This window comes from Taurulus bubalis, assembly GCF_910589615.1.
Source record: "Taurulus bubalis genome assembly, chromosome: 1".
NCBI lineage: Eukaryota > Metazoa > Chordata > Actinopteri > Perciformes > Cottidae > Taurulus > Taurulus bubalis.
In genome coordinates, this window is record NC_136589.1 from 13,218,868 (window position 1) to 13,232,906 (window position 14,039).

At 40.8% G+C, this 14,039-nt stretch overlaps 2 protein-coding genes across 2 annotated transcripts; both read right to left on the minus strand.

The window, feature by feature from the left end:
* Positions 1-555: 555 nt before the first annotated feature.
* On the minus strand, positions 556-3,814 carry slc22a3 (solute carrier family 22 member 3; the record flags this gene model as incomplete). Its single annotated transcript, XM_079220687.1, is given in 11 exon segments — positions 556-653; positions 795-907; positions 1,119-1,227; positions 1,376-1,590; positions 1,712-1,815; positions 1,926-2,043; positions 2,502-2,670; positions 3,163-3,286; positions 3,415-3,429; positions 3,431-3,535; positions 3,539-3,814. Coding segments are annotated over 11 exon segments (1,446 nt in total).
* A 5,105-nt stretch (positions 3,815-8,919) lies between these two features.
* txlnbb (taxilin beta b) lies at positions 8,920-13,675 on the minus strand. Its single transcript, XM_079226068.1, has 10 exons — positions 13,581-13,675; positions 12,121-12,357; positions 11,748-11,839; positions 11,479-11,649; positions 10,607-10,801; positions 10,252-10,371; positions 10,086-10,160; positions 9,903-9,995; positions 9,560-9,655; positions 8,920-9,474 (listed from the first exon to the last, which is right to left on the minus strand). Exons 2-10 carry the CDS (start codon positions 12,341-12,343, stop codon positions 8,986-8,988), a joined length of 1,554 nt encoding a protein of 517 aa, XP_079082194.1. The 5' UTR covers positions 12,344-12,357; positions 13,581-13,675; the 3' UTR covers positions 8,920-8,985.
* Between the last annotated feature and the right edge of the window lie 364 nt (positions 13,676-14,039).

Below are 14,039 nucleotides of genomic sequence, written 5' to 3' on the forward strand. Positions count from 1 at the left end.
ACACAACCAAATATTAACAACCCTTTCCGGGATCTTCACAGAAAAAAAAGTCAAATTCTTTCTCTCCATCAGTGAAAGGTTTATCGCTGCTTGCTATCAGTTGAGCAACCCGAAAGCTGGCCCGAACGGATGACTGGTTCAGCTTAGCTTGGCGTACAAATGTATTCTGCTGAGCTAACAGTCCACTTTTTAGCTTTGAGAGTTTGTCTGCTCGCATTTGGCCTTGCAATTTATCATACTTGTCTTTGTGACGGGATTCATAGTGTCGGCGCAGATTGTATACTTTGAATACCGCCACCGCCTCTTGACAGATGAGACAAACAGCCTTTTCTTTGCATTTAAAAAAAAATAAACATTTGACCACTGCAGGTTAAATACCCTGCATTCTGAATCAATTGTTCTCTTACCTAACCTTTTCGCCATTATTCCGTTCTATTTGACAGGGGCTAGTCTAGGATTTGTGTGGCCAGACTGAAAAAAAATCATAATGCGTCTCTGGTATTGTTCAGGGGGCCGGGCCAAATGTGGAGGCGGGCTGTATCCGGCCCGCGGGCCTTAGTTTGGGGACCACTGCTCTATGGTCTCTGGCAGGGCGACCCCATTCATCTCTGGCAACCATGTCACCAATCCGCTGTACAGCACGGACATCACACCTGAAACAAAGGTAAGGCCCTTTTTGCTATGAAACTTAAAGGATTTCTCAAATTGGTAAGTTTGCATTTTTCCAATGTATCCTTAGAATTGTCAGAGTATTTGAAGAACATGGTGGCAGATATAGGAAGGCTGAAATGTACCGTAAAGTAAGAGAGGCAGATCCTGACAGATGCTGGCCAGTCTGTAGAGCAGAAATGGGGCAACGATTGCTCCAAAGTCGCTGGCTGATGAGCACACTGACACACCCAGATTTTTGTGAGAAATTGAAACGCAAATCAAGCCACAATCAAGAATCAGAATTTCTTTTCTTTTTTAGCTAGCAATTAATGTCTGTATCTTTCCAGACATCTACCGCTCTATATTTTTATTTGGCAGTCTAGTCTGATGTACACGTTGCTTAACGTTTTAAGCAACGTGTACATAAAAAGCAAATAAATATCTGCCAAATCTCATTGGATTCGCACCTCAGAGACGTTGGATACATCTCTGTGTTTGCAAAGTTTAAGGTCTCAAATCCGATGGCAACAGCAAGCCTCCCAAGGATCTCAACTGACTTTTTCAACCAGGCAAAATCTGTAGGGAAGATAGAGAAGACAAAGTAGAGTAGAGGCGTTGTCACTTTACCAACCAAGAACTGTTATACCTACGATTGCTCGTAAATTATCACAATCCATGACAATTATTTTCACCTGATGCCACCTGCACCTCCAGCTATGCCCACCTGTGGAGATGAAGGGGGTTACGAGACAGGCGATGCCACCGGTTAAGTTGGCGATGGACATGGGGCAGCGTCGACCAACTCGGTCAACCAGCAGGTAGAAAATGAGGCCGGTCAGAAGCTCCACCACAGCAGAGACGAAGAAATCCAAGAAGACATTGTTGTCTGTGATCCCCAGCCGCAAGACCAGGCCTTGAAACACAATGGTACTTGTAAACATGGATGACAGAAATATTAAGTAAGAAGTCATTGTTAAATTAGCAGTACATCCTCCAGGAACGATTACTATGGTGTTTTATAATATCATGTAGCAGGAAGCAACTTATCAAACCAACTTACCAGGCGTAAGGTAGGATTAGTTTGTTTTTTCTAATACTTGGTGTCCTAAACAAATCCCTAACTGATAACAGAGGTACCACTTTCTTTTCCTCCAGAAGAATTATCTGAAAAAATTATGTATTGAACAATTATTCAGATTTCCAGATTTGCATTGACAAAGGCAAAGGTAAATAAAGATTGAAGCAGGATATACAGTGAAGACATACTGTCATACCCCTGGAAGATTATGGGGTAAAGATCTCCCGTTACATTTTGCAATTTCCGCAGCAACTTCCATGGCCTCTTTAGTTCTTTCTTGAGAGAACAGCCAACATGGAGATTCGGGAACAATCCTTTAACAACAAACGCCTTTCTGTTGCTTTCAATATCATCATCAGCTACAATCTGGAATCGAGGTAACGTTATGTCTTGCTGGGACGAAAATACTTCAGTCAAACTGCTATCCCAACATTATGTCAACAACGACAATGTACAATCGGCCACTTTTCTACAACAACAGACCTGTGGTCAGTTCATAGTGTTTTAAAACTATCTAACAAGAATTGTTTACAATCTGCATGCATGCATTCAGATTGTACAATATTGTGGGGCCAAGCAAAACTTGAGTAATTAAAGGAGTACATAGGAAATAAACAAACATTGTAATATCATCATGTATATACTGAATCCATAAACCTGTATAAAGGCAGAGTCATGCAAACAAAAACAAAAAATACTGTGATAAACTGTCAAACTGCCAGTCTTAAAAAATAGCACTACTGGCATATATTTGAGGAAAGTGTAAGTCTACCTGTGGTATAAAGCTAACAGGATGCAAGGAAGACTCATGACCAGCTGCAGAGTCCTCCACGAGGACAGGCAGTAAGCCAGACCTGGCAGGATGATCATCCCAGTGGAGTAGAAAGTCCGACTCACCATGGACACAAACTTTCTGTTGTTTGATCCAAAGAACTCTATCACTGTCACAAAAAAAGATATGTTTCTTCCATATATTTGCCGTGTATTTGCCACAACACAGATGACAGACGGTGGTTATAAAATATTACAATCAGGCAATATGATTGACATCAACGAATAGGATAACATAAATGTGTTCATCACTTGTTTCAGCTGGTAAAGGTGGAGCTAATTTGAACTACTTTATATGCTTGATATTTAGTATGCTACATAATGGTACATCATAGTTATTAGTTTATTCATATTTTGTATGAAGAATCTTAATCTGCAAAGTAGCCTAATTTATAATATTGTCAAATAAGAGTGGTGAAGGTAAAAGTACAATATTTTCATCTGAGATGTAATAGACTGGAAATATAAAGTTACATAAGATGGAAATAGTCAAAATTGTATTTAAGTGCAGCACTTGAGTAGCCTAAATGTACTTAGTTACATTCCACCACTGCTAGAGCTCAAACTCTTCATTAAAACGCAAAGTTCTGCAAAGATGTTACCTCTTAATTTAGCACTCAAAGTGCACCAGAATGAGCCAGTGACAAAAGCTCCAATAAAATATCCACATGCCAGGAAAACTTGATTCAAATCAGCGAGCCAGGATTCCTCACAGACCAATGAGAACTAAGGGGAAACAAACGTAAAGAGACATTTCTTAAAAAATCTGATCTTTCGACATTGTAAGATAATGATGCAGCCTCATATTTCTAACACTCATTATGTTTGTACAGGTAAAAAGGAAATAGACCCACCTCAGACACAATAGTTGCTGTGGCTTTCATCAAACACCCATCTGCCATCACAAGGCAACAGCTGAGTTGCATTGTGAGCCACCAGCCAGTCCGATTCGTTGCATTTGCTTTGGCTTTGGGTTCACTCTACTTCAAACCTCTGACAGCTGCTGAAGAATCCCGACTGCTCAGACTGGGGAACCGTGACTTTCCGCGCCTCCAAATCTGTCCAGCCACATTGCTCCCAGAGGAGCTCGGATCCAGTACTCCAACACCAGTGGTTTGGAGTGTGCCCAAGGAAAATCACCCCGACAAGTGTGAATGCAAAAAGTATCAATGGAATCGAACCAAGAAAGACGATCTTCTTCTGAAAAGGCCCAAAGTCTCCGATGTGCTCGATGAGTTTGTCTACATTTGCCATCTCTGCTGATTATCTGATGTCTGAAATAAGATGCTGAATTGCGTCTTCAAAGAAACGAGTGGAGCATGTGATCAAAGTCCTTCTTTCTTTTTCTCTTCTTGAGTTAACTGATCATCTATCATGAAACTGAGCACGCTTATCTTGAAAAACTACAGGTGCCTGTGATTTATGAACTCTGCCTTCAACTCCAGGAGCTATTTGACTCACTTTTGTCCTTCTTTCAATCGGGGAAAGAGATGTACGTTCTCTTCAGTGGGCATTTGGATCATTGCCTATATTTTAATTACCTGAATGAATACATAAGCTATGAAGAATTCTAACTGTAGCACAAAACTAATCTAATCCCAGAAAGGCTTTGTCCTTATTCCTCTTTCTTCTCTTTTTATCTCCATTGCCAAGACATTTCTTCATGCATTAATGAATGAATCCTAATGACTTGGTGAACCTTTGACGTTATCTCTTGAGCTATCAGAAGGTTTGAGAAACAAATTGATAAATCAAGATGACATTTGGTCCAGACATCCCTGTTCTCCCCAGTATAAATTATAATAACTTTGTTTAGTTTTTTTCTAACATGATCTGGTTCCCGTCCATATGAAATTACAAAATGTAGCCATACCTTTCCTCATGCTAGTATCACCAGACAAAACCGTGTAATACTTCCTGTGCCCATGGCTGTTTTGTAATTTCCACTGAACCCTCGTTCCAAACACAGAAGACACTCAATGTAGCAATAGATAAACATTAACCGAAAATGCAGCTTTTCAGACACATAACATGTACTTTATTCCAGGTTACTGAGTTTTACTCTTACAAAAGATATAATATATAGAGTGACTCCTCCCATGATGTAACCGGTTAGAAAACCTTTCTGTCATATGGTTTTCTGAGAAATCCCCCCAGTTTGTTGTTCCTGGTTGACCTTCATCAGTGCACATGAACACATAATATATTTATATACAGTCTATTAGATGTATTTGGTGGTATCCATAGTCTTCTACTCATTTGTCACTATTGTCATCTCTCTTGTTTATATTGTTGTTGCTTCTATTGTTTGTCTGTACCATGTAAAGTGCCGTGAGTACATTTTAAATCACTATACAACTAAAATGTATCATTATTATTATTAATATTATTATTATTAAACAGTTTTTTTTTTATTTGGGTGTCGGACAAAACATAATTTAAAGACGTAACATTGTGAACTCTTGGAAATTGTGGTTTCATAGACAGAACAGATTCATAAATTAATCAAGAAAATAGTTTTCAAATGATTCAATGGTGAAAATAACAGTTAATTGCAGCCCTACTTATCTGAGAGTGTATTTGTATTTGTGTATTCTACAGAAACATTGTATTCAATGTATTCATCACATTTGTCATCATCAAGTTGAAATCTTTCAATTCGTCGAACAATATTATCAGTTTCAATTACTCTAATTTTAAACTGGCACAAGAAGCGTATCAGCTGACGTCACCTGTTTATGCTCTCCTCTAATAAACCTGTGTGGTGCATGAAGGAGTTTTATATTTATCTTATCTTCACTTTGCAGATAAAATGTCCTCCGCTGAAGGTCTGTCTCTGGGACTCTGGCAGCAGTGAGAGAACAGCACCCTCCCATGTTCGCCCAAAACAAAGTCGCCTCCCAGCTAACAGATACAGAGGAAACGGAAATCAACATAGAACTACACTTTGGTGAATGGACAGTGAAAGTCATGAATTATATATTTTATTGTAATGGGAATTTAATCAGAAATATACATTATCTGAGCTCAAATGTTGTTTTATGCCTCCCTTTCACATTTACACACATATTTGCCCATGCACTGCCTATTATTATTGTATTGTTATTAATTAAATGAGAAGTTTGACTGCAGAATCGACTTTCGGCACATGATGCCTCAAATGTCTTTTCTTTTTCCTTGAAGCTGCGAAAGTTGTTCACCTGAAACATGTCGTCCTGAATCGACGAAAGTCCTCTCGGAAACTCCATGTTGTCCACCACGTATTCAGCATAGAGCAGCATGTCGCTGAAGCTCAACACTTTCTTCACGGACGCTCCCAGACCGAATGCAGCGTACACCTGCAGCACCCAACAGAGTTTCCCAATATCAGGAAGAGTATAAACTGTGTATGCTGTATTATCGTTGCCTGGCGTTGACCTCTGACCTTCCTCTCGGGGTCCAACAGCATGTCGTACTGACAGCCAGTCTCCTGCAGCCAGTGTGAAGCTCCTTCCTGACAGCCAAAGGAAACCACCACCACTTCAACTGAGTGTGCATCCAGGGAACTCTGAAAGAAATAATGACATATATATATATATATATATAGTGTTTCAAATGCATGTTATATTATTACAATCATGAACATTTTTGTTGTTTTAATTGAGAGAGAAAACAGAAAGCAAATCACAAAGAACACAAAAATTAACATGATGACAGCTACATGCATGCCAAGCATGTGCACATCATCATGTTTTAACTATCCACTCTCAATACATTAGAAGTACAGTAGATGATGCACATGTACAAATGGAATGTTAGTCAAAGCCATAGACCCATATTTGGCTAAATCTACCTTGTGTAACTGAATTTGGTGGCTGGCTATTGTAGTATCTGTCTGAACAGGTAAAAAACAGCATTGTAGTAAACATGAACTCTCCAGTGTTTACCTGTTCCTTCTTTAGATCTTCAAGGTGGAGACGGCAGAGTAGACATGAGAATTGACGGATTAACACCAGCAGGATCTTTTTACCTTTCCCAAGATATTTTTCTAATATTACTGTTCTGCAAAACAAAAAATCGAAACCCTAATATAAGCAAAATAGGTGACATTAACACAAAGGTTTTGCCAGATAATGTAATGTTGAACTTGCAGTGTTTAGTTTAATTTCAATCAACGAATCAAACTTACTCTCCTGTTCTGGCATCGATGAGAGACGTATCTGGTGAAATACATTTTGACTGATGGTCCCTGTTCAGTATTTTAGCACTCAGCTGTAACTCATCATCCAGACGCTGCATGAAGGCATCCCACTGCACCTGTGTTCCATCGGCCAGAGTCAGTAAAAAGTAAATGCACTGACGAGAATATTTTTGGAAGTATTTGTTATGTTACTCACTCCCAGCTGCTGAAAGTCCTGCACAGTATTCTGTAAAGCAGCACAACTGGAGAAGTCAGAATAAAAGTTTTTACTATTGCTTCAGAGAGTTTTTTTGATGAATGCGTGCACGGCGAGGTTTATTGTTGCACAATCAGGAACTCTTTTCATTACATCAGGGTGAAGGTTACTGCAGCTTTAGTGGCTTCAGTGAGTCTACATTCTCTCCACAGTAAAACATGATGAAATACATTTGAAAGGCATACAACTAGAAGTTCAAGCTGTGGATCGTTGGGGACCAACGCGGACTAATTGATCACACATATATTTTAACAGTCATTCGTCATTTCCTCCCTCGTGCCAAGAATTTTTGTTTGGAAGTCTTGCTCATGCTCAGAGATGAGGTGACATGCTTCATTAAAAAAAACCTTACTAGGGCTGCAATTGTTTTAGTTATTGATTCATCTGCTGATTGTTTTAAATTAATTTGTTTAGTCGTTTGATCCATAAAATGACAAATTAGTGGCTCAAGCCCAAGTTGATGTCCATGAAAGGCTTGTTGTGTCTGACCAAAACTGAATGTTGATTTATTATTACGCATGACAAATAAAAACAACTAATTACCACAATTAAGAAGCTGAAATAGGATTTGAAAAACAATCAATTGCAGAATATTTTCCTATTGATCAGCTTTATCTCTTACATATTTCTTTTTCTCCAGATGTCCTCTGCATCCTTCTTCTTCTTCACAGACAAACTGGGGAATGAGAAGAAATTCAAGTAAACAACTAATTTCTCTGAATCTGTGCTGCTACGAAGCTCTGTTGACTTTTTATTTTAACAGAAACAATATGTATATACTGTGTGTGTGGCTCATAACCTTCTGTACAAATCTGCGGCAGCTTCAATCAGACCCAGCAGAGACTGTTTTTGCTCAATGCGGATTTTCTGCCTGATGAATACGTGGACGGAGCCTGCATGAGAAAATGTTAAAGCAGTTAATGTCTGACTGTCTTTCGTTCTGTATGTCTAATGATTGACAGGCCTCCTGCTTACTCCCACTCACAACCATAATTCATGTGCCCATTGCAGATCACTCCGTCTGCATGTCCTCATGCACAACATGCTGCCTACCTGCTTTGCTCTCCGTCTCGGCGAGGTGCAGCAGAGCTTCTCCTCTCTCAACAAAAGCTGTGAGAGCTTTCTCTGCAGCACGGTCTGCTTTGTCAGCCATGTTCTGTCTATGTTTGCTTTAAATAGTGCTAAAAGATATGCAGCTTCTTATCAGTGCTCAGTGGTGAAACAACCTCTGCTTTCTCTCGAAGTCCACTCTCGGTAGAAGGGGAAACAAAAGCTTTTCTGTTTGAGCTCATTTTAAAGGGTGCACCACTGTTTTTACACGTGATGATCAGCTACCCAGTCGTCTGCTGCTTGTGAGAACGCTTGTATAATATTTGATGTGGCTCTGGAAGGAGCTTTGTCAGGTCGGAGAAAGTTATTGATTTGATAACACATTTATTACACAGAATCGATGTTAGAACACTTTTTGGAAATGCAACACAAAACTGCCAGAGGGCCCGTAAATGTCTTTGAGCTTGTTTTAGCTTCACAAATGGTGAAAATACAGAGGTCTTTTTCACACATATGTTGTGTGTGCACGGAAATGCTTCCGTGTTGTAATTGTTACCACACAATTTACCAATTTTTAAGCTTTTATTGAATGTCTCTTGCTGAAATTCACCTTGTGAGTTGTAGTTAAACTATTACATTATGTCTTTAGGAGCACGGTCTCGCACCTTTTGAATTTTTATCAGAGAACCAGATATTTTCTCCCACAGTTGTAAATCTTTTGTATTGATGATCCATCATGACAATCTAAGCTGTGGCATTGAGTCAACCCTTTTGATCTGTGAGTTAGAAAAATAATAAAACTGCTTATTTGGAGTTGGACTTCTCTTAAATCTTGGGATATCAGGATCAAACACTGAACACAAAGCCAGCATTGCCATTTTTATTTTTATTGCTATGAATCTCACATGAGCCAGATTTCTTTACCACGTTACTGCAGCATTAATCAACTGACTCCATTTCCAAATCTCTCTGTTCTTGGCATCCGTCCTCTTCGACCTCCTGGAGGTGTTCGCTGTTGGTCTCCTCTATGTGGTTCTCTGGCTCCTGGACGCCCTCAGAGGGTCTTCGTGATTGGCTAACGACTGTTTCTGTGGGTACAACATGAGAGATTGTGAAAGAGCCGGCGATCTCCTTCAGGCGGCTCTGCTCAGCCTTCAGATAAGCCAGCTCCTTGGTCAGTGGAGTTTTGGGTGTTGGAGTCTCAGCGGAGGCAGGGGCTGCCGTTTCCTGGACGGGTTCTTCGTCTTTCGGGACTTCAGGGGTCTCCAGCTTCTCTGTTGGCCCAGTACTCTTGATGTGTGGTTGACTTCCAGCTCCCTGCACCTTCTCATAGAGACTCTTCCTCTCCTCTTGCAAAGCCCGGCACAGATTCTCAAGCTTCTGATTCTTGCTATTGACGAGCTCAAACTCCTTGTCCTTGATTGCTTTCTGGAAAGGATTCAAAAGCATGAAGAGTATTTGCAAAAAGATACCATCAACCAAATCAGCTATAAATGACAAAAATGTGTCTTACATCTGACACCACGTCAAGGAGACTCTTGTTGCAGCCATCAAAGCGACTCTTCCATGACTGGCACTCTTTATCCAGCTTTTTCATTTTCTTGGTCATCTACACCCCACATAAAAAAAAAAATCCCGTTACACAGTACACAATCAAAACAGCTTCTAAAAATAGCTGCCACAATAGGATGTAGGATTATACAGTTTGTCAGATTTAGTTTTAGCGAAAATCTCATGGGAATTCTTCTTTCTCATTTCTATTTTTCCTCATGTTTTTAAAATCCCAGATAAACTGAATAACATAACCAATATCATGACGCTGACTTCAAATGCTCCGTGAAAACCGCTCGTCTCACTTTCTCCATGTCCTGTTTGAAGTCGCTGTAGACGCTGTTACTCTTTGATACCGTGCCTTGGAATTCATCAAACTTGGTGGAGTACATCTCGAGCTGAGGAGAGACGGTGAGAAAAACATGACGCGTTCCTCCACAGAGGTCGAACAATGTGTCAATGTGTCTCCCGCTGCCCGGCTAGTGTACCTGGATCCTCATGTCGTTCTCTTGCTCCTTCATGACCTTCACCTTCGATTTATACACTGTCGCCTGTTTTAGCAGCTGTGGAAAAATTTAAATGGTGGGTGATAATGAGCAGTTGAGAATTAAAAGTGCAGACATGTTCTGTTCTACTACACATCTAATAACGTACAAGCTCCCTCTCCAGCTTGTGCTTCTCCTCCGTCTCCTTCAGTATCATGTTGGCCTGCGCGAGTTTGGTGTCCAGCAGCTTTTCCTTCAGGTCTCTGTGTTTGAAGACCTTTTCCAGGTTCTGAATAACAATTTATTAGAAAGAGCTGTTTTTATTTCTTGCTATGGGGAGGCTACATAAAAAAACAAAGTACTAGAACTAATAAATGTAAGACCTGTAAAATGTGCAAATAATTCATGTGTTTGAAACTGACACAGGAGGCCAAGATGCGTGAGGCTTTTAGCACGGTTCAGGTCGTGTCAGGTAGAATTGCATTTTGAACCCTCGCATGCTCAGCATGTGTCAGGGTCCATACCGCCTCTCGCTGGTCGTATTGGGAAATGAGGCCCTTCAGTTTCTCGGCCAGCGCGCTGTTCTCCTGGCACAGCTTGGTGTTGCGGCTGCTGTGTTCCTCGATTTGGGCCTGAATCTCACTCAGCGTCCCCTGGAAATGGGTGGTGATCTCTTTCCTCTTCAGGTCGTCCTCCCTGCACCTCTGCAAGGTCTCTTCCTGCGTTTCAGAGATGGATGGTTAAGCTCAGAACAACCTGGGATGTGATACAAGAAGCACAGTAGAGCTGGGGTCGTTTTTAGCTTGTCCTCTGATTTTACACAATTCCCATGAATCCACGCAATAGTGACGTCTGTAAAATCGTTGAAAAATGCAACAAATGATTTTAATTATCGATTAACCTGCGGATTCTAAATGACCACGTCAAGATGGTAACCTCCTTTTAACCTCTTAAATATTACAATAAATTGCCTTTTAGCTAAACATAGAGCAACATCATTTTCAGTATGTTTGTTCTCAATTAAATTTGCATCATGCGCACAGCTTGGAGTGAAATATCCGCTCCCTTACATACAGTGCAAATATACTGTAGATGTATTCAATGTCTTTGTAAATTAGGAGGATCTCCACGAGACAAAGATGTGAGATTGTCTGTTTGAACACCACTTGGCTGCACAACATGAGTTGTGGCAGTTTGAGAGGTCAAATCCTGAGCTGTGACATAATTGTTGATCTTTGGTGCCAGCTGATGTCCCCTCCTGCAGAGCACAACACATGGTCACACCAGCCGGCACTGTAAATTAACCAACAGCAAACTTTCCGTAGATTTGGTGTTTCGTTATTCTTAAATATTTACTACTGAGCACGAGGAGCAGAACCGACAGGAGCTGGAGTACCTTCAAGGTCTTGTTGTGCCTCTGCAGCTCTCGGCAGAGCCCCTCCAGCTTACTGCGAGCCAGCACGGCCCGGCTGTGCTCGCTCTGCAGCTGGTCCTTCTCCTTCATCACCTGGAGCAACTTCTTCTGCATAACTTTCAGCTGCTTCTGGTCACTCCGGTGCTCCTCCAGCTGGAGAAATACACAGGAGAATAAAAACCCTCCGCATGCCCACTAGGGTAAAGACACACAGCTCTTCTATGTTTCATTCTCAACATCCATCCACTCACCAGCTCAGCATGCTTCTTGATGATGGCTTCCAGTTTCTGTTCTGGAGTGTTGAGTTTGTTCAGACTTTGCATCAGCAGCATGGCTTCCTTCCCTGAACAGCCACAGATAATTAAACATCAGCAGTCAGTCACAAGTCAAGTTTGAGCTTCAATGATTTTAACTACCCTTGTATTGACTATAAAAGGCATGTGGAAATACTATTTTACCTGCTTGTCTGTTACAGAGGGATGCACTTACACGCACTACAGCTCTACTTACAGACCTATCAATTTCAGAGCAACTTGGGCTTTTGCTGACGGAGCTGAATGAAATCACCCACCTTAGCTAAAATCAATAAAACATTTTGAGATATAAAAAAAAAGAAAACACCACCTAGGTTTTTGAGCATCTTCTTCTCCAATTTCTGGTCCTTGCGGGTGTGCGGCTCTTTGACGGCTGTGACCTCCTCTGCGTCCTCTGGCTCAGCGGGAATCTCGTCAGCCTGGTAGGTGCTAATGATGTCCTCCAGCTGCTGGGCCAGGTCCTCTGTCAGGTCAATGTGCAGACCCTCGGCTGGCGACGCCTCGGGACCAGTGGGTGCAGGACAAGACTCCATTACTCTGAGCGGTACTGAGAGGGAAACGGTGGGTTTCTGGTGTCAGTCGTGGTTATGCGTCTCTTAATAAACTTATGTTTCACTGAAAGATAGATTTTCACTTTTCATCATGCAAAAGCTTTTGGCCTTTTTCACAGCAGACATTTCGACACAGATGTGTCCCTAACAGCATTAACGATGGCTGCGTTCTATTTAGGTGTACCAGGAGTGACAGCCTGCACAATACCAGGACCCTGAAACGGAGTCGTTATTTTTGATTATATACATGTGTTGCCATTCCTACTGTAACCGTGAAGAAGACTTGAAAATCCAAACTGATATATCTCATTATTTTCTGACACTACTGGACCAAACCATTAATCGGGAAAATGATCAGCAGATTATTCATATTTTTCAACAATAACATCCATAAATCATTCAGTATACCAACATGGTGACTTTTAGCAAGGCAAATTAAACCAGCAGTATATTATGTCCTGAAGGAGCTTAGTGATAAATATTAGATGCCATTTTGTAAACATTTGCAGCTGTTAAAGACATATAGTATGTTATTGTTCTTGACAGCAGCTAATGCTTTTCTCCTAAAACAGGCACATTTATGAGAATGTTTCCTTTTTTCTACCCAAAGATTATTCCACCCCAGTCAATTAAAGCGGAAGCGAAACATTATTTTTCCACAGTGATTGTGCTGTCTTGCAGGCTCACAGTCAGAGCCTGTTTACGTGCATAAAATTAGTGCAGCCTTCACACTGCTTTCACAAGCAGAGCACATGGCACCTGTTCCAGACCCCACAGGCTATTTTAGGAACTTCTTAATATGGGCAAGTTATTTATTTATTTCCAATCCACTCTTATTGATGTCAATGTCAGTGGTTGCGCGTAAAAAAAAGCTGCATTTCCAACTGTGAAAGATATCTGTATTACATAAGTGACCTCATCTATGTTCAAATTTTTAAAGGAGACAGACATCCAAATGAACATTTTAACTTGAAGTAAATGAAAAAGAAAATATATTGGTATCTTCACAGTCCAAAGAAACAATAGTAGTGGTGCACAATCAATATAAACAAATATTAAGCATTGTTCTGATAACAAATTAGTCTCAATCTCCTTCTCATTTTCACAAAGCTTCAGAAAGCCATCAAATTCAAACAAACAGTTATTACCTTTAAGAGGAAGAGAAGGTTTGAAAACCACTTCAAGCACAGAATTCAAGTTGTTTAAAGTGTAAAAGTACCTGAAAAAGCCGGGTAGCGAGCAAACAGGGTCTTACCAGGACCAAGGGCCTGAGTGGGAAAAGGAAGAGTGTGGAGGGGTTCGGGACAAGCTGCCACCACAGATACAACAGCTGTGATAAGACCACCTCAAAATAAACCAGAGGAGCACAGCTCACTCTGAGCAGAGAGAGGCAGAACAGAGCACTATGTCTCTGTCCAGGACACCCATAGTCCTCGCATTGTAATGCAAGCAGGAGTTGACACACAGTCGGCGAGTGTAGGAATACAATCAAAATACTTCATCATTTAAAGTGTTTTTTTCTGATCTTTAGCAGCCATTTTAATGCGATGCCTCTGCTATTTGTAGCCACTGCACTACTAACTTTATTTTAAGCCGCGATGCTGTTAACAACCATATAATTATTCTAACAAATGGGCCTGACAGGCATAGTCACTGAGCAGGATAGAAAGAAGAAAAA

Bases quoted from the DNA above. Each gene is read 5' to 3' on its own strand.
- txlnbb (XM_079226068.1), bottom strand. From the start codon at position 12,343: ATGGAGTCTTGTCCTGCACCCACTGGTCCCGAGGCGTCGCCAGCCGAG. The intron at 9,656-9,902 runs GTGAGACGAGCG...TGTGGGGTGTAG, and splicing joins TCAAACAGGACATGGAGAAA to ATGACCAAGAAAATGAAAAA. The intron at 9,475-9,559 runs GTAAGACACATT...AATCCTTTCCAG, and splicing joins TCCTTGACGTGGTGTCAGAT to AAAGCAATCAAGGACAAGGA.